At 30.4% G+C, this 20,455-nt stretch overlaps 1 protein-coding gene across 5 annotated transcripts; it reads left to right on the top strand.

Annotated features, from left to right (window-relative positions):
* Positions 1-1,054: 1,054 nt before the first annotated feature.
* Positions 1,055-20,076, top strand: LOC106686713 (uncharacterized protein CG7065). 5 transcript variants are annotated; one of them, XM_067051811.1, is made up of 10 exons: positions 1,055-1,275; positions 1,786-1,845; positions 2,054-2,144; positions 7,408-7,651; positions 10,332-10,401; positions 10,484-10,683; positions 14,444-14,696; positions 15,155-15,307; positions 17,227-17,301; positions 17,382-20,076. In XM_067051811.1, the coding sequence occupies exons 3-10, from the start codon at positions 2,127-2,129 to the stop codon at positions 19,936-19,938; spliced, it is 3,570 nt and encodes a 1,189-aa protein (XP_066907912.1). In that variant the 5' UTR covers positions 1,055-1,275; positions 1,786-1,845; positions 2,054-2,126; the 3' UTR covers positions 19,939-20,076. The 5 variants fall into 5 exon arrangements, with proteins under 5 accessions (XP_066907912.1, XP_014285649.1, XP_014285651.1 ...); XM_014430163.3 differs by lacking the exon at positions 1,786-1,845; XM_014430165.3 differs by lacking the exons at positions 1,786-1,845; positions 2,054-2,144 and having other exon boundaries at positions 1,058-1,275.
* Positions 20,077-20,455: the final 379 nt, after the last annotated feature.

The following is a 20,455-nucleotide window of genomic DNA, read 5'->3' as shown; positions in this document are numbered from 1 at the left end:
ATAAGAAAGACGTAAATAAAGGCTACTGAAAAGAAAGACAGAAGTAAGGAATTTTTGCTGTGGCACCCACGTTATATAACCCATCGATTATATGATCGATACCATTGTTGCATGTATGGTATGTCGTTCCTCTGTATTTAGGGACCAACCTTTGCTGTTTTTTTTACTTTATTATTTTAAAAAATGAACTTTTGTAATGAACCTAGATAAAAATTTTAATTCCTCAAAATTTGAAATTTTACACTTAAAGATACAAAGATTGAAAAAAAAAAAAACTTCCATCCGCCACACATTGCAACAAGATCTAGAAAAATTGTTTGAAAATCAATATTTAAATTTTTTTCCCTTATTAAACTAGGAGTTGATTAGAATTGATAAACATCTCTGGTGATCATAAATAAAGTTTCAGAAACTAGGATCCCAAATTAATTGTACTGTAGTAATGACGTCACGGTGTCCAAAACTGCTGGATGAGTCAAAAATAATAAATCACAATAAATTCAGAAAAGTAATGTACTTTTATTTTATTTTTTTATTCTATTTCATTGAAATAAAAGTCATTTTTAAACAATTGACGGTGCTGAAGGTAAATACAGAATTGTATTAAAAACTATTTTAGCAGAGTGAAATCAAATTCAAATTTTGTTTCCATCAACTAAGCTTTTTTAAAAGTAAGCATAGTTAAAACTTTCTTTCACTCCTTCGAAGGGAGAGTGAAGCCGAAAAGAGGGGTGCTGATCAGGCCACCCTTACCCAGATTCACGTTTGAGAAAATAGGAATTCTCTCCATTTACGTACCAATCTGTACAACTGTTCATTTAATCGCAAATATGGACTGAATAAAAATTTAGTCAAAGTTATTTTCAAAAATGAAAATTCACTAAGTGGTTCTTGGGAAATTCGAAAGAATAAAATTACTCAACTTTGATGTGATCAAAGAAAGAATGCAGTCGGCGATTGCCTGCTGCTCAGACCATTTCCACATTGTCCATTAAGCCCCGCCCTTTTTACTTCACTTTTCCAGAAATCTTACCTTCTCCATTATACTCCTTCCTCCAAGCAAGAATGTCATTGGATTCGTAAGTCCCAGGTTAAGTTAACCGAGCCGCTATTTTCGACCTATTCATCAGTGAACGATTTAGCTCCTGAGTTTTAGTTTGTGATAGTGCTCGATCAGCGATCTTCAGTTTTAATATCATACTGTTGTTTTATTTAGATTTTTATCGAGTACTGTAATTCATCATTTGATATTCCTTGAAGGAAGCCTATTATCAGGTCAGTACCTTTTAGCTTAAAGGACTACATAATGTTATTTACTTTATATTTTCCTGTAGCTGTCTGCATGAAATTTACTATAATACATTTGTGGAATTGAATCATTTTAACTACAAATGATGTCTTGAAGACTTATCTACTTCAGTAACCATATATATGTATATTATGGTTCCAAGTAAGTAAATGTTGAACTATTAATGATTATCAATCTGAACTTTTCCTGTTCGATGATAAAATGTCTACTTATACCATGTGAAATCTGTAGAAAATAGATCATTAACCTAGTTTTATAAGATAAACGTTTATATAAATTGAAGAAAATGTTTTCTCTTGAATTCCAATCAAATTTTGAAGATTACTTATTTTGCGGAACCATTGTTCTCGTTTTCTAATATAATGTACCTTTCATCATTCTTGTTGCTACGAATTAAAATGAGCTGTGAATTCCTTCGTTGCCTCAGTTTGAATTAGTGATTGTGAACACATTTTTTTTTTTTTTTTTCAAAGAAGATTTCTACATGACAAAGTTTTCAATTATTTCACATTGAAGAGAATGATCCTCACTTCACAGTAAGTTTTGTTAGCTTTTTTTTTTTTATAATTTCAATTCATTTTTATAAATATTGTAGTTGTAAATTCTCGTTCCAGTTTGAAAATATTTCAAGACTTCAAAAGTTTTAAACTTTGCCTATACGCACATATATATATATCTCAACAATTATATATTTTTGAAGCATAAAATAAAACTTAAATCTCTTAATATTTCTCTCACTTCTAGTTTGTTGGAAGAAGAAAAGGAAAAAACACTTATACAGTGCTGAGATCGAAATTTTCAACTTATAAATAGTGAGATGGATCGGGAAACTCAGGTATTGTAATCATTAAATATTTAATTCAAACCATTATATTGTTGAAAATAGGTTAAATTCATAACTTTTATTGTATTATGTATGGCATCATTGTTGTAAATATACGCATTCAATATCGTATTTTCTACATGCGTTTATTTTTTCTTTGTTAAGTTCTGATGTAGTTAAGCTATTAAAAATGTTGATGTATCCTCATATTCAACTTCTAGTTATTTACCGAAGGCAAGGTAAGTGTTCTTTAGAAAAATACTAATTCGTTGATCTGTTTCAATAATAATTAATTTACTTTAGGTGTTGCTAGCTGAGATATTAATTTGTTCTTATTCATATTCTTTGAACAAGCATATTTGAAAAGATGAATATTTGTATTGTAGGTATGTTTAAATTTATGTATTAAACTTCCTTTAATATACCTCAGAATCAACATGTGGTCCCTCTTGATAAATTTTTCTCAGAACTACATAAGTTTACTATAAATATGTTTTCATTATTAGATAATTCCCTTTCTCATAGTTTTATTTTCAGTAATTCAGCAAATTTAAGATGAGAACATGAAAGAATTTGTTTCTCTCTATTAATCAAATTTCGAAAATTGAAATTGCAGAAAGTGGTTTGAAAAATTTATGTTGTCTTTTCCATCCAAAACAAAAATATATATCATGTTCAGATACATTGATTGATAAAATGTTTACTAGATTTAGTCTTAAAAATATGTGTTAATCATATTTAAATAAATATATTATTATCAACCAATGGAGATCTACTGGAATTAGAATATAAAATATTTTTAATTTTTAAATGTAGAATGTATAATAAATGTGTGACATTTTAGTTATCTGTGTATTATTTGGAAATAATATGTTTGTTGTTGTAAATGAAAGAAGGAAAAAAGCTAAAAGAGAAAAAACCTATACTATAAGATAAGACACTCATTACGCAAATTACCAAAATTAGATGTTGGTTAAATTTTATATATTGATATTAAATTTCAGGACTAAGAATGGTATAGGTTGTTTTTCAAAGAAAAACTTATATATAAATTTATACTTAGATAAGATTACATTTTAGTTGAATTATTTCCATTTATTAAATCCATTGTTTCTTCTTTTGTTATTGTGATTCTATATAAATAAAAAGTTCTAGATTCCTTCTCTTCGTTCTACCAAGCATCTTGATTCTTCCTCAGATTGAACAAACTTAAGCTGCTGCTACACAACACTATGAACACCTTCCAACGTTGGACGCTTGGTATGGCGGTATGTTCACCTGAGCTACCAATGCCTAAGTGTATTTTGTATTTCGATAATGCCGATATTTTGTATTTCAGAACATTTGATCCTACATTGGGGCAAATGCTTATAGCATAGCAGCTTTAGCACTAACTTTCTTCCATGGTTCAATCTGACATTAAATAAGTAATAAAAGCCGTAAGTGGATAAAGACATTATTTCATAATTTAGGAAAAATAGTGATTTTTGCTTGAAGAATACTTGAAATACTTCCTACATAGCACCTTGTTTAATTTTTCTAAAACATTAATTATGATAGTTAAAAATTGAGTGTTCCAGTTGAATATAAGCATAAATAAACATTAGATTCGAGTTTTTCAGCTTCATTCGTTATTGACTTTTTTTTATTTTTATTTTGTCCCTCTCGCTGACATTTCTGCCATATGGGGTTCGTTCGAGGGTTTATGCACTATATAGGTCAGTAGGCTGTTAGCGTTTCCTTAAACTTGCCAACTTCCTTGTTGAGTATTCTCAAGTCTGCAACCCTCCCTCCACTTGCTTGGAAAATGTACCTTATTCAAACACTCATTAAATATCTCCATCATCTTTTCCTCTATAAAAGGGGTATATTCTTGAGGATTGCAGCATCTATTCCATCTAGTTTCTGAAGCCCTCCCCATCCTCTGTCTGTACACGGCTAGATGAAGGTCACATATATATCACGGGGGACATAGGTCAGTACCTGGTGGGTATAATGTGCGTATTACCATGCTATTTTCTGCCCTATCCTGGGACGGATCATCTATAGGATATGTATAATCTATGTACAATTTTGTAGCTTCCTCCAGAGCAGTTGCCTGGGCACTTCCTACTCTGATAGCTGCCATCAACTGTAGTGGCTAGACTTTGTCCAGTGCCACTTGGTGTGGAACACCCCAGGGATTCTTTTCTGACTCCTCAATAATGAACTTGTCCCAGGACCTCTTCTTCTGGTGATGCACTCCATTTTATTTTGCCTTATACCTATGTTTAGATTCCTCACGAAGTGCTAGTTCTTTGTAACATAACATTTTTATCCATTGTTATTTTTTCTGTCACCTATTTACACTTGATTAACAACATTGTCATTAAGGACTAACATAGATTCAATTCTCTGAAACACTAAGAATATTTTCTAACGAGCAAGGTCAAGAGCATTATTTCTTTTTAATTAACTGTTTGTTAATTTTCACTTAACATTATGAGAATAAATTTATTATTATTTGATTAAAAAAAAAAAGTGTAGCTTTTTGGTTGTTATTTACAGCTTACCACAGTTTATCACTACACACCCATTGTAATAATGTTGTTAGCTGAATCTATAAGCCTTATCTCTTTCAAGATGTGTTAGATCTCAGTTTCTAATGTGCGTTTAGTATAAAACGGTATAACAAAATCCTCGGAAACATAGAAATCAATGGCAAAAACCTTGTAAATCTTTGGTTATCCTAATGGAGTAACGAGGTCTTTGTTGCCTAGCATCGAAATATAGTGGTTGTATATTTTTATTATCCCTCTAGGTAATAGGTTTCCACTAAATTCAATGATCTGAACCTTGAAGTGTTTTGTGGATTTTTTACTATGTCAAGAAAGAGTAAAAATACACTTTTTCTTGTCCGTTAAGTTATTATGCTGATTAGTGTTGGAGATTTTTTATTAGGTTATTATTCGTTATTTGGTGCACAATTTATAGTGTGAAACTTCATTTTATATTTAAAGTCAATCTTAAATATTGTAATTATATAACAACTAACTTACCCCTATTTTTGTATTCCTCTGAAATCAAAAACTTTTGATGTTCATCAAAATTTTAGAAGCGTATTTTTGTTAAGGAGTAATAATTGGAAAACATTTCAATTTAAGGTAAGTAAAAATTATTAATGACACATAATTGGTATAAATATATTTTATTTATTTATAAGAAAGGTATGGCGGTTTTGTGTTTTACTTCCAGTAGTTGATCCAGTTTTTACAACTAATAATATGAATCTATATTATATATATAAATTCCTTGTTTATTATGATCTTATTGTTAATTATTTTCCTATGTTATCCTTTTGAAATCCATGTCTAATATTTATTTGATACCATTATCGATAATTTATTTTTATTTGCTATCTATGAGGATTAACTCCTTATTTTTATTGATTCAAAAATGAATTTTCTGGATGTTTCTACACTTCTGAAGTTTATAGATTTACCAAAACATTACGAATGTATTGAATTTATTGTTCAAAATTATTTATTTAAGAAAATATTATTCTTTGTCAGAATTATATTTTATAGGTGTTGTTTTATACTTACCATACACAATTTATTTTTCCATTTAAATACTCCAGAAAAGATACATAACCATTTGTTTATGTATGTTTATTAAATCTACATTATTTAAGCTTAAATTTTTTTTCTCTATATATCTATGGATTAAAGAGCAACCACTGGTGTTCTCTCTTTTACCTAGCCATTTCTGGCATATTCGGTGTCAGTATCAACCTTACACTTGAGATTCGCATATGCTACTACTGCCTATAGAAGTTTTATTTATTTATTATTCTTTATATGCTAATGGGAATCATATATTTATGAGAACAATTAATAAATAAGGAACTATTTTGGTGCAACCCAAAGCTCAGCTGCACACTTTATTGATTGTGCCGCACCTTATCATTATTTCCTCACAACTACTGATTTTTTTAATACCCTCTACGTTGCCATTTCTGGCATATGATGTCACACATAACTACTAACATTAAGGCCATTACTGATGCTGTAAAGAATAAACCACCTGCCCCTAAACAGTGTTCCCAATTTCAAAGTAAACAGCCCATTACTACTTGACTAGTACATTATTCCCCAACTTCTGTTGCTGTTAACTTATTCATAAATTCCAACTGATTCCCTTATTTTTCCTACTTCTTCCATTGAAGAAAGATAGTTAGATATACATCTTATCGTGTGTAAGTACATGAGTGTATCTAATATTCTTTAAAGACTGTTGTTCCAGTTACTTCCTGTAGAGAGCCTCAGGGCATGGATTAAGATCCTCGTTGCTAGGAGTGTTATGAAGAGAAGAAAGAAGAAATGAAGAAGAGAAAAAACATCCAGTTACTCGTCATGTTAAACTGTTTAGTATATTATTGATCGTTACTAATTATAAGTAACTTAAAAAAAAAATCAACAATCAAAACGAGGTACTTATTTACACTGGTTGCAACATGGAAAGTTAATAGAGCAAATTATACTAACTTGCAAAAGAATAAATAAATACATGTATCAAATGAAGATAACATCAGGGAGAAATTCTGATAAAAATTACAGAGAGTAATAAGTATTAGAATCGGGCTATCTTCAAAAACATACTTATTAAAAAAAAAAAGTCTTTAAAATTTTATAATAATGATTTAATAATAAAGTAAGATGGTAGGTTGATCTCAATGATAAGAATGGTGTATCCTGGATAGGCAAAGAATAGGTCTGCCGCACTGAGAGCTCGATGGAGGATTTGCCTCCTTGCCAACTTCTCTCTGTTTGGATCTTGACAAGTTTGAAGTTGACAACTGCTGTCCTGAGCTGGTGCACTTCAGGCTGCAGTGCAGCTTTCCTATCACAACTAAACTTGGGAGTGGCTATGGCAGGATTTTTATTATTTAAATGTATCAATGCTTTACTTTATTATTAGAAAAAGTATTACTTTTGTTTATTTACATTTTATGTGATTGTTAATTAATTTTTTTTTGTTAATTTTGTCTGAATATAAGGTATTAGTAAATGGCTTGTTCATATTATACAGTAATATCATTGTTATTATATAATTGTGAAGATGTTATAATTTAATTTCACATTTGTTTGTCAATAATTTAATTCAGGAATTTGTCTCTTTTCCCTTTGCCGTTTTAATTCGATTAAATGAATTTTATTTACTAACATTATTGAAACAATCTTTCTTCTTTTTCTTTTTTGCTCTGAGATATTCTGTTTTATTTGTTGTTTGATAGGCCATTGAAGTGAAAAAGGCTTTAAGTGAAACAGTACTTCTTAGTGATGGTCGCTATGGATATATTTTCACAGAGCTTGAAAACTGTGGATATGAAAAATGGAAGTGTCAAGTCTGTGTCCCTCCCAAAATCTTCAGGACCGAGAGGGTTATGCTTATGCATTTATCACATCCCGTTCACATGAGCAGGCTTCGGCTTCCTCATCATCCTCCAGAAAATTTTCAGAAGATTATAAATTCAAAAGGTGGTAAAGTATAAACCTTTTAAACTGAATCTTGTTTGATTTTAGCAAATATATAATTTATATTTCATTTCTTAACTTTGTAAAATATCGAAAGGCTCATTATCATCCTCTTAGCACTGAACATAAGTAATGTTCTGATCGTTTACATTTTTTTTTTTTTTTTTTATGAAAATTAAATAAAATTAAGTCACTGTTATTCTCATTAAACTGTCTTGTAATCTAAGAGTCTATCAAATTATTGTAGTATATTATTGGTTTCCTAGTTAATATCTTATATGTTCTGCTGTTTTGGCTCCATTCCTTCTCAACTCTTACAGGTTCTAACACCCTACAACGAATCGTTAATGGAGAGTTGTAAAACATCCAAAAAAATTATTGTCATCATTGTGGATTATCTTTTTTAGAAGTTGTTTGTATTAATTTGTCAATATGCTACGGTGAAAAAACTTCCAATTAGAACATAATGCTATTCTATACTTTGTACAACATTGCGGGATATACCCCATACTCATGTACTTGCATCCTACAATCGTAACCATTAATTCAATATTATCAAGTTTTTTCTATATATTATATGTATATAATCAAAATCCTATAATCCATATTTACCTCATATTTGTCAATTGTATTTATTTTTAGTATGAAATATTCCTGTTAATATACATATAATTTAAAACATTTTCTATCACACCATTTAGATAATATCCTTCACTACTGATGCATTCAATCATCCCTCTAGCACAAACCATTGTACTATATTAGGCATAACCTGTTTAGACTTATCAATACACCTGTGTGCTGTTTTTTAACCTCTGTATTGATAAGTCTATATGTAATACATTTTGCTTTCTAAGTTTAAAATTATGTTTTTTACAATTTGACAATTTTATTTCTTAACATTTTACCTTATTTTTTTATTTATATGACCAGCCTATTTGTTATATCCACATAATGTGTATTTAAATTCTTTATATCTGTTTTATAGTTTACTGTGTTATTAATATTTTTAGTTATATGCATTGTTTCTGGGATCCTTCTTTAAGTTTTTTGTCATATTATTATTGTGGGGTTTCAGAAGTTAAAATTTATTGTTATGCTGGGGTTAGCCAGTGCAGTGCAATTTATATGTTTGACATTTTTACAGTTTGTGATGTGCTGTTTAATCACAGTTTCCAGTTTTTTGGATGTCTCCAATATATTTTCTCACAATTTTCAACAGTCAAGCCTATTTATTGCATTTAGCTCTTCTATTTTGTTTTTCATGTTAGATAGTTGGTATTGTAACTTGTTTTTGTACAACCAAGTTTTAATATTTGTACTATCATATTCTAGTAAATTTTATTCTATTTTATCAGGCCTGGTACACATGTTAATTTTCCACAGTTTATAAATATTATCTTGTAAAATCACTGTATTGTTTAAACCATCTAAAGCTTATGAGTAAACGGTCTGAAATTTAAACTCTTAAAACTGGTTACTATTCTAATGGAATAGAATTCTATAAATCTATATTTACATTTTTTCACTAGAAACTATTTCCATTTAATCTCATTTAATTACTCACTGTTTACCACAACCCTATTGTTTTATTTATTTTTAGAAAACAAGTTCTTTTCAATTAATAGAAACATTTCACTTTGAACTTAAAAAATGTTCAAACTGTTTTAGAAATGCCTCTCATTATTGCTAATGAGAAATCACAATGAATTTTTTTTCAAAGCCCTATTTGAAATAAAGTTATGTGTTTAACAGTGTCTGTTTAGTGGTCCTATATCACTTTTGAAATATTAGCTTAAAACGGGAAGGAGAGACTTTAAGATAGTTAAATCGAGCAATATTTAAAAAGCGCCTGAAATTGAAAAACAGCATGAAACCCGCAGCCTTACTTATCTGACTTTTTAAACAGACAATTATAGCGAATAGGTTGGTATATGCAAGACATGTCACAATCTCACAAGAGGAGATCATAACACAAAAAAAGGCAATCTTTCCCCGCCGGACCTGCCCACCCCCGGGTGTGACGGTCCTATATTACTTTTGAAATATTAGCTTAAAACGGGAAGGAGAGACTTTAAGATAGTTAAATCGAGCAATATTTAAAAAGCGCCTGAAAAAAAACCCGCCCTAACTGCTGACCTCTTAAGGCGGCTAGCAAATGAATCTTTAATTTCTTGGGATGAGGTATCACTAATGCCTTATGTATCATAACTATTTAGTTGACAATTGAAAGTTTTTTCAACTTCTTTTACTAGTTGGGTACAATTTTATGTTCCTAATTAAACATTTTAAATTCTATGACTTTTAACATAGTTCTTTTGTACATATGAATTATTAAGCTCTGTAAGCTGTTGCAGATGATGTATTTTCAGTATGCCTTTTTCATCGCTTTGTTCTTATTAATTTGTATTAATATTTTTCATAATTGGTTTTTATCAAAATCTTTTATATTATTAAAATTCAGAAATGTGACATAAGATGGTCATCAAAATATTCTTCTTTATCTGGGTAAATATTATTCATGTAGGTTCAGTTAACATAAAATAACAATGTATATTAAGGAATATTTTATATGACACCTTAAATAGTTATACAGAGTCAACCAAGACCTATTAGCCTGTTTTTTAATATTGTATTACTACTTATGTTTTGTTTTTTTCATTTGTTTTGTATTTTATTGCAGATGAAGTATTGAATCCATTCAAGAACAGGAAACCAGATGGTATTGAAGAAAGTAACTGTGGTTTTAACAAGTAATCAAATAATCGTTCACATTTATTTTAAAAATTTAAATGTTTTTAAAGGATTTTTTTCAAATCGAAATTGATTTTATAGGAATGATACTTCTAAAACATTCCCAGAAAAACAGAAAGGGGATAATGCCAATAATGTGCCAAATCAAGATAAGTATTATGGCAAGCTTAGTTTTAGTATTGGAAAACCTGAACGATCTCTTGGTAGGAAAAAAGCAACTGAACAACCAAATAAACAACTCAATAACAATAAAAATGACGATGAAGTTAAATTTGACCCATGTTAGTATTACTGTTTTTTTTTTTTCAGGAAGTATAAAAACTATACTTAGCTATTAAGAAAAAAGAAAACATTCTCTGAGTGAATGCCAGATGTTTTAGAGTTCATGAAAAGTAAAGCCTCCTCGTAAATATCACTGGTATTGTTTGTCCTTATGAATAAAATCTGGTTTATGCTCAGCACTTCTAATTTCTTTTCTTAAATGAAAACAGGAAAATTTCTTAATTAAGCAACTAGATATTTCACTGTATATTTGTGTACTTATTGGAAATTAATTATTAATGAACAATTAAACACTTAAATCTCAAAGTAGTTATAAATCATTTCAATGTATTACTAAAAGATAATATTGCAATTAACCTTAACTCAGTTTATATTAAACTTATTTTAAAATACTTTTAAATATTCAAAAGTAGCCAAAAATAGGCATTTTTCAAGGTTCTCAAACTATTGAAATCATTAACCTATAAAAAGGCTACACGGTAGGTATGAGACAAATAGCATCAAGCAATTATATTTCAACAAAAGAATCATATTTAATTTTTAAAAAATAAGGAAAAAATGATAATTTTATATGTATATATTTTTTGCTACATGGTAGTTATGTTAGGAATGTAACGTGTATGATAGCATACCTGTTCTATTAAACAATGAACTTGAATTTCAAAGGATTTAAAATTGTAATTACATTCGAGGAGTCCATGAGAATAATTTTAGTTCACTTTTTGTGAAAATTGAAATTAACTGGAGAACTTGTGAGGTGAAAAGAGAAGTACTATTAAATGGTAATATCATATATTGTATTTTAGGTAATCTTTGCTTCATTGTTTTTTCTTCTAATTTTTGATCAAGATTTTTTTTTCATCAAACCAGTTGACTAGTTAATTTTTTTGGAAAAAATAATTTATTTCCAAGAATTTTTAGAGATTTGAAATAAATTTTCTTGATCATTATATTGTGAAATTTCATTATGTAATTAAAATTGAAACATTGAACCTCAGTTATCTATGTTCAAATTATTTTTTACTTAAACCACTCTTATTGTGGACTCTTCATTTATAAACCAAGGAGAAAGTACTGAATGTTACCAGTTAATAAATATTAAAAAAAATTTAATTCATAAATTTTAATTGTCTGTTCAAAAGTTATTACCACACAATGTGGTTGGCGATAGCTGTTACTGCTTTGTACAGGTGGATCTGTCGGACCACGTATTATTATTTTTTATAGAAAAAAAAATATATACATATTATCCATTTAGTGTACAAAGGATTTATTGCTGTTCTTATTTATTTGTAAATGAAATAGGCAGCCTAAAAAAATTAATATTTTGGAAAAGCAAAATATAAGACTGTCATGCTGTGGCTCAAATAGATTTTTCTTATTCTCTAGCTAATTTCCATATTTAGGTAGTATTTGTGTTTTAGTGTAAGGGTTTTATTATTTATTATCTAATTATAAATATTTTTTTAATTGTCAAACAACTATTTTATGGCATGAAACATTAGTCTTTCTGATAAGTTCTAATTTCAATTTCAATAAATATTGAAAGCATTCATTTCCTAATTAACATGTTATTTTTCTATTAAATGTAGATTTTCTTCGGACTTGATGTTCTAACTGTTATATAGTCAACCCTCGATTATCCGTGGTAACATAAATGAAAAAGATAAGTTTTATAAGTACATGCAGAAACAGTACAGGTATATTTACTGAAACAGAGAAGGTGACATTTACCTGCCTTACTTGCTAAAAAAAGATCGAAGAGGTATATCATCTTTAGATATTATTTATAGAAATGAATAAAACCATGGAAATAAATAAAACCATCTACTCTCTTAAACTCTTATATAAAACTACTGCCAAGTGTGAAGAATGATTTAAACAATAATAAAACAACATGTGAAGAACAAGAAACTGCTACACAAGCTGAATTGTAGAAAAGAAAACATTGAAGAAAATGACATTATTGACCAGATAGATGAATTGTTAAGGCCTGCTCAAAATCCAATCTCAGATTAAAAGAAAGTATTTTATAACCAAAGAACAAAAAACAAAAGTGCCCAAAAACAAAATAATTAGTTATTTTAAAAAACTAATTATTATTTTTATGTACAATCACATATTTATTTATTATTACTTCTTGTTATTGTAAATTAATTTTTAAATTTTATTACATTTTTTTTTTGCAAAGCAATGTGTTTTTTCTGGTTCTACAACCTTTTTTTTTTTAATGTGGGTTATCCACGGCAATCATGCCACTCTACGGATAATCAGGAGTTGTCTGTATTGCTTTAATACTTATGTTACTTTTTATCACATGTTCTCTCACAATTAGAGTACACTGATATAACATATTAACACCATCTCTCAGATTTATTTGATACTTGGCACAGTTGGTTGTATTACTATTCTAATCACATCTGCATTTTTTTCTTCCCCTATTCATTATTAGTTTTTGTTAAATTATGTTTTTAGTTTTATTAATTTTGAGCTCTCTGAAGCCTTGGAAAACTTTAACAACACATTTACAAATATTTTTCTCAAAAGCTATTTATTTAAGTATATGTGTAATAACTAAAAACAGAGAAAGATGCTCTTAAAAGAGAGATGATCCAGGTGCGGTCAAAGAAAAACTCAAATAGTCGTAATGCTACTTACTATGAGCCAACGTCTCGCCCCACGTTGCACGGCTAAAAAAAGATACAAACATTTAAATGGGCTAAAAAAAAAAATAACATTGTCAATTAAGAATTTAAAAAATGTTTGATTTTACTCTTATTCCCTTTTTCCATCTCTTGTATTCCAGTATTTTTATAATTCTTTTTTATCTGTTGTTATTTTTATTTTCTTTAATTGTCTAAAAGCTTTTGTTATTCTTATTTAATTTTAACCTTCACTGTACAATTATTTTTTTATAATTCTTAATTGACTTTGTTCATTTGTTTTTACCCCATTTAAATGTTTCTATCTTTTTTTAGCCCTGATTGAGGCCCTGCAACGTGGGGCGAAACGGGTCATAATAAATAGCATTATGTCTATTTGAGTTTTTCTTTTTCGACCATCTTCCTTTTATTATTATACACGGTCAATCAGTGATCTTCCAAAGATGCTTTTAGTAACCTATCTCAACCCCTCTAAAAACTAAAGATATTTAAATATAATTTTTAAAAATTTTAACAAACGGTTATTTTGTTTAACAAAAACCACAATATATATCTATAGTCTCAGAGATTTTAGAATAGTCGTATTTGTTTTTGATAATCATAAATATATAGGCTACTAGATAAATAAAAAATATAGATGATAATTAAAAAGGTTATGGGATGTTATGTGAACTAATTTCTGCTCAAGGGTTGAAATTACATGATTTTAGTATGTTTTTTAAATATGTATACATTAATTTCAGTACTGTGTTTTCACACACAAATTTCATAATGGTTTCTTGAATAGTAAAATATTTAAAGGTGTTAGTACTCATTAGAGGCGAGCTTCCTGAGACTTTAGATAGCACCGAAAATCAACAGTATAAATATTAAAACTGAAAAGTTAATTTTACGAAAACTCGAAATGATTGTTCATAGAAATTTTGCAGGTGTTATCAAGATAGTAACTGTGCCAAGTTTCATCTAAATCTGAGGTTGTGGGTCTCAAATCAACTTGTTATCATCAGGAATGGCTCTTTTATATTCCTGATGATTTCTCATCTTGCTTAAATAATGTGGGATTGATTTGCTTACAATGATTTATCACTCTTTTCAGCTAACAATGAATCTATTGAAGTACAATCCACGTCAATGATTTCTGCTCAATCTGACCCATCAAGGATGATGCGACACCGATCCAGGTCACCATTACGGTCTAGATCCAGGTCCAGGGGTAGAGGAAGAATGCGTTCGCCTTTAGGAAGAATGCGTTCACCTTTAGGAAGAATGCATTCACCTTTAGGAAGAATGCGTTCACCTTTGAGAAGAAGAGGTCGTTCTATTGAAAGGAGAAGAACACCTCCTTTTAGGTGCGAGTTTTTGAATTATTTTAATGTTAATGATGATTTTATTAAGTGAATGGTATCATGAAGTAAATAAAAGTCACTGGAGAGGACTGACCCACATACATCTAGTACCAGGTGTATATGACACCTCCCAAAATCTATTTTGAAGACATTTTTAAAGTTGTCACCTAAATGATTTTAGCAAATTATATCCTCTACTTTCCCTTACCCTTGTGTGTATGTATTTTTTGATTTGGCCTGAAGTTGAAGATTAGTATAAAAACGGCCAGTATTTTTTTCATAAAATTTCATACACTACTTTAACTTATGTATATATAAAAGGTTCTTTTTTAAATTGTTTACTGTTTTGTGATACTGTGCACCATTTTATCAATTATTAAATTTATTTATAGTAAAAGTTAAATTAATTCTTTTCATCGTAATTAACAATTCATATGCATATCAGTGGTATTATTTTTTAGGGGAGATAGACATCGAAGCAGGTCAAGATCAAGGCATCGTTATTTCCGTGATCCTATCTACACCAGTGGATCAAGGGATGCTAGTGACAGGCTAAAGTCATTTCCAAAGGCGAGACGATCGCTATCAAGGGAAAAAGATCGTGATAGGGCAAGGTAAGCTTGATTATGTGTTAGTTCTATTGGTTCTTACTTTGGGAAATCTAAGGACCAAAGTGCTAAGGAAAACTCGATTTAGTATTCTCATGGAGGTGCAGTTTCATTAGCAAGCCACTGAAAGAGTACAATCCTTTTATATTTGAATGAAAAACTGCAGTGGACCCGACCAACTTAACTCTTAAAAGACCACAAGACAAAGGAAGTATAGGTTGCTCAAGAGATATCTAGAATCAAATACACTAATGAAAGTACATTCTTAAGTTTACCTGACCGACATCACAGTATTTGTCAACAATAAATATTTTTACTATTAATTTTCACATTGTCTTTTAAAAAAATGTTGTAAAGTTAATTATGAAAAACACCATGTTCATTTGAAGTATTTACTAGGGTGTCAATTATTGATTAGTATTTTCTAATGTCAGAATCGTTAAAAAAAAAAATTTGAAAATGTTTAATTATGTTTTGGTTTATTATTTTTGATAATGAACCTTTCTCAAATAATCCAAAAAAATAAAATAAATAATAATAAAAATTAAATTTTCAACAAAGTCCCCAGCTATAAAAGTATAGGGGGGGTATGTAAAACAAGTGAAAGAGGAATTGGTAGACTAAAAATAACACATGAAGACTCCTTGGATAGAGAGCATTTTGGGAATAGACTAAAAGAGGTTGGGGGTTCTTGTGGGAAAGAAGGAGAAAATGGACTAAGGAAGAGCGGAAGGAACAGTCCAGGATCTGAAAGAGTATTGGAGTAAAAGGAAGGCGGAAGGTTTGAGGATAAATCGGAAATGATATTCGCGTGGTCCTTGCTGGCCGGTACTTGAAAAAAAAAAATAGTCTTTAAATCATTATTTTTTTTTAATATCATTTTTATTTCCAGTCTTTTGAGTATTATTTTTAGTCACTCCGATAATAAAATCTTCCTAAAAATTGCTTATTTTCACATTGTTCTTTTGGAAAAAGTATTATATAGAATAAGTGGAGATAGGAGAGGAGGGGTGCGGTCAGCAACAAAAATAAAACACAAATGCTGATGTTTCGACCTGGGTTTCATGTCTTCATCAGGGAGCTTTCGACAGCAATTCTGGCTAAACTGAAGAACTTAACTTGATCTCAACAGGATCTCTGTTGAAAGCTACCTGATGAAGACCTGAAACTCATCAGCACGAATAAATAATTTTTGAACAAATTAATTGGTATCCATTTATGTCTCAACACTCTTTATTACATCACTAACAGTCCAACAATTTGGCCATCCTCAACAACAATCTTAAATATAAATTTACATCTCACATTCAATACTTTTAAAAAGGTTTTTGTAGGCTATTCTGCATAGGCCATTAATTACTATTAATATTACCCTATTTTCTCACAATTTCATTAATTTTTAAACTTTTTATTTTTAGATCAACTTAACACTATCAACTATCATATAAACAAACATTAAGTTGGTCTAAAAATAAAAAGGTTAAAAATTAATGAAATTGTGACAAAATTGGGTAATTTGACTTGTAATTAATGACCTGGACAGAATAGCCTGCAAAATCTTTTTTAAAGAATTGGGTGTGAGGTGTAAATTTATATTTAAGATATGTTCAAGATGTCCTTGAGGATGGCCAAATTGGCCGAAACATTGAACTGTTGATGATATAATAAAGTGTGTTGAGACATAAATGGATACCAATTAATTTATTTAAAAAATAAATACCAGTCTCAAGAAATTAAAAAAAAGTATATATAAAATAATTTTTGTTTATTTGTATTTTTTTCCTTTGACCGCACCTCCCCCCTCCTCCCTCCCCGACCATCTTTTCCACTTATTAATCTATTGTCAGCTATCTACACTTCATTATTATATAGAATGTTTTAAAGTTATTGTTTTTATTTAGTAATAACACTTTTTTTTCATATAGGTATGAGTCAAGAGATAAAATCAAGAGAATGGAAAGAGATAGACATAGAAGATCATACTCTTCAGAAAGAGACAGGTATTTTTTAAAAATACGTTATTTACAATTTTTTCGTTATTTATTTAAATGTTAATTTTTTTATCTTTTTTATGTTATAGAAAAAGAGAAAGCCCACTTCCCAAAGGCAGATATGAAAAATCTCCTGAACTAAATAGGAAGAAATCACAAACTCATAATAAATCTAAAATGGAAAGTTACAGCTCTAAGTTACATGATTTGGAGGTGGATATGGACGATAAACTCAAGTATTACAGAGAAAATCCAGAGAAACATCCACAATATTCAGAGGAATGGAAAAGTTTTTGGAATAGGCGATATAAAGAGATCCAGCAATCAGGTAAAGATCCTAATTCATACGATTTTAAACCAGAATGGATCACTTTTTGGGATGAACGAATGAAAAATCTTCATGAAGAAGAACTGATTGCAAAGAAAGAAGAACTAAAAACTTTGTTTCCAGAAGAAGAGAAAGGCGCAAGGAGTGATCTGCATGATATGTCACCTCCAACACCAGATAATCAAAAAGACATTACAGGTAATGATACTAAAAATACTAGGAAAACTCTAACTGGTTCTGATATAAAAGCTCCTAAACAAAAGTCTCCCTCGCAAGAGAGGAAATCGCCTGTTAGATCACCTTCCCCTCGGGAACAAGAGAATCGTAAGCCTGGAAAAGCAAAGCATTCTTGGGATTTGGCTCCTCCTATAGTGCATTGCCTGAGAATGCTTTCTGTTCTGGAACAACAGCTTGGTTCCCTAGGACCTAAGGCATTAGAACTCTTATCTAAAGCCCTCTCCATGGAAAAAACTAAATATACGGATTCAATGACTTTACTTCAGGATGAGGAGATTCATATATTTTTTGAGACTCTTAAAGAAAAGATAAGAGGACAGCTCATTGCTGGAATTGTTGAAAGGTATTTAGTAGCTTCATGTCGTTCTGTGATTAACACAATTGAAAGTATGCTTGCAGCTTATCCTTCAAACTCCACTCATTCACAAGTGCCACCTACTTCCTCAGTAGTAACAGCCACACCTTCATTAGTACCACCTGCTCCTTCATTAGTATCATCTGCAGTAATGCAACCTGAGCCTGTTAAAGTTGCTAGTGTGGGTATGATAAACAAAATGGCTGTAGCCCAGCAAATAGCTGAGGCTCTAGTTGTTCAGGGTTGGACTGATGTTTCTCAACAGGAACTTGAAGAACTTATAAATGCTGTTGTTGGCATTGCTACATCTTCAAATGCCAATCTAAATCAGTCATCTACATCTTTCATATCCCAATTAAATATTCAGAAATCCACTGCCAATTCACACATAAATGAACTTCTTGGAAATCTTATTGCTTCTGCTCAAAAAACCTTAGTTTCGCCAGCAGTTGTTCCTGTTGAAAATATTCCCTCAGAAGTTGTCAATATGGCCACCCTTCCGCAGGTTCCTGCTTCCCTTGTTAAACTCCCATATACGATTGCTCCCTTATCTAATCCCACTAAACTGTTAGATACTGTTGCTGATAAGAAAATTGAACCATCTATTAAAAATATTACTGCGCCTAGTAATAAATCAGATATTGTTCAAGAAAAAGATGATGAGGATTCAAATGATTCAATGTCTGATCAAGATCTCAAAGAGCGCTTAGTTAAATTTAAGTCTCTCAATAGAGATGAACAACAAAATTTAATATTATTACTTAAAGACTTGGAAAGTAAGGATCCCCAGAGAGTTGAAAAACTAAGGCAGTATGTTGCTGTTGGCTTAACGCAGCAGTCGTTTGTGAGTGATAAAAAATCTGACAGCATACCAAGTAAAAATATAAGAGATGGTAGATTGTCTCCTTTCTCTTCAAGGACTGGTGGTACAAATCCTATTGCTGAAGGCAATGCTTTATCCAAACCTTATGCTGTAGATAGTGACAGTACTGAAGATGATTACAGTGTTGACGATGTTTATAAGTCTGTCAGTGAAAAATTTAGAAAGAAAGAAGATGAAAGGAAAAAAGAAATAAGGCTGAATTTGCCTCCAGATATTTTAGATGAAAATAATACATTATCTCGCCACAGTTTTAGTAATCCAGGAAAACTATCAGTTACACCTACATATTCTCAAACAAGATCTTTCAAAAATGATCCCAGAATTGTATCCGTAAATGAAAGAAATCCACTCCAACCCAGTAAAAGTGAGTATACATATTCAGTTGCTAAGCCTCCCAATCTTCAGTCATCTGAATCTTTTGCTCCTTCTTTACAACATAACTACCCTGGTCAAGTTGATAACCCTAATTTTAAAGAAGGTCCATGGGCTGGTGGTCCTGAAATGGGTGGGAATAACGATTGGTCAGGGAACAAACAGTGGTCTCATGGTGTGAGTCAAGACCCCTATTCTGCTGCCACAAGAGTGAGTGGTTTTCAAAATGCTTATGAAGGTGGAACTTATTCTGGAACACCGAATGATTATAAAACAGTTCCTGAGTCATATTATAATTCTGAACAGGTACCACATGGATACTTGCATGGAGCACCTGTTGTTAACTCATATCCTCCATACAATGCCAACCAGCCTTATCAACCTGCTATGTACAGCAGCCAAGGGGGACCTTACAGTTACCAGAAACCTCCTGGGCAGGGTGGATATTATGGAAATTATAGACAGTATTGATAAATCTATTTATGTATATTATAAGAAATTTTATATTTTTTGTACATGAGTTATATTTCAAAAAGTAAGGTAGTGTTTACCTTATATTTTGATTTGCATTCGCTGAATTGAGATAAATAAATGTTAGTTTTAGCTTAATCCATTGTTTATTGTTTATTTTTTTGACGTATTAATCATTTCTAACTTTTCTAAGATACTTGATTCCCCTATAAAAAAAAGATCTAGGCAACAGAAATACAGCACCCAAGGGCAGAAACAGATGGGACAGTATTAAGAACACTGTAATAATGTCAAATATCCACCTTCAAGATCAAGAATCCCTCATATAGAGGAATCCGATCATAAGAGCGGTTTGGCCATCTATTTAGAATCCCTTACCATCGTCTTGCCAGAGTGGCTTAAGAGGCCGAGTTAGAAGGGGTGATGCCTTCTGTGAGAAGAACCTTAGTTGGGATGAGAGAAGATCGAGAAAGGAAAGAGATGCATGAAAGGGGCTGTAAATACAGGAACCCTATGC

Source organism: Halyomorpha halys, unplaced genomic scaffold (genome assembly GCF_000696795.3).
Source record: "Halyomorpha halys isolate HHAL.00 unplaced genomic scaffold, Hhal_1.1 Scaffold864.1, whole genome shotgun sequence".
NCBI classification, from domain to species: Eukaryota; Metazoa; Arthropoda; class Insecta; order Hemiptera; family Pentatomidae; genus Halyomorpha; species Halyomorpha halys.
The sequence above is the reverse complement of the archived record's forward strand: the minus strand, read 5'-3'. Positions and strand labels throughout refer to the sequence as shown.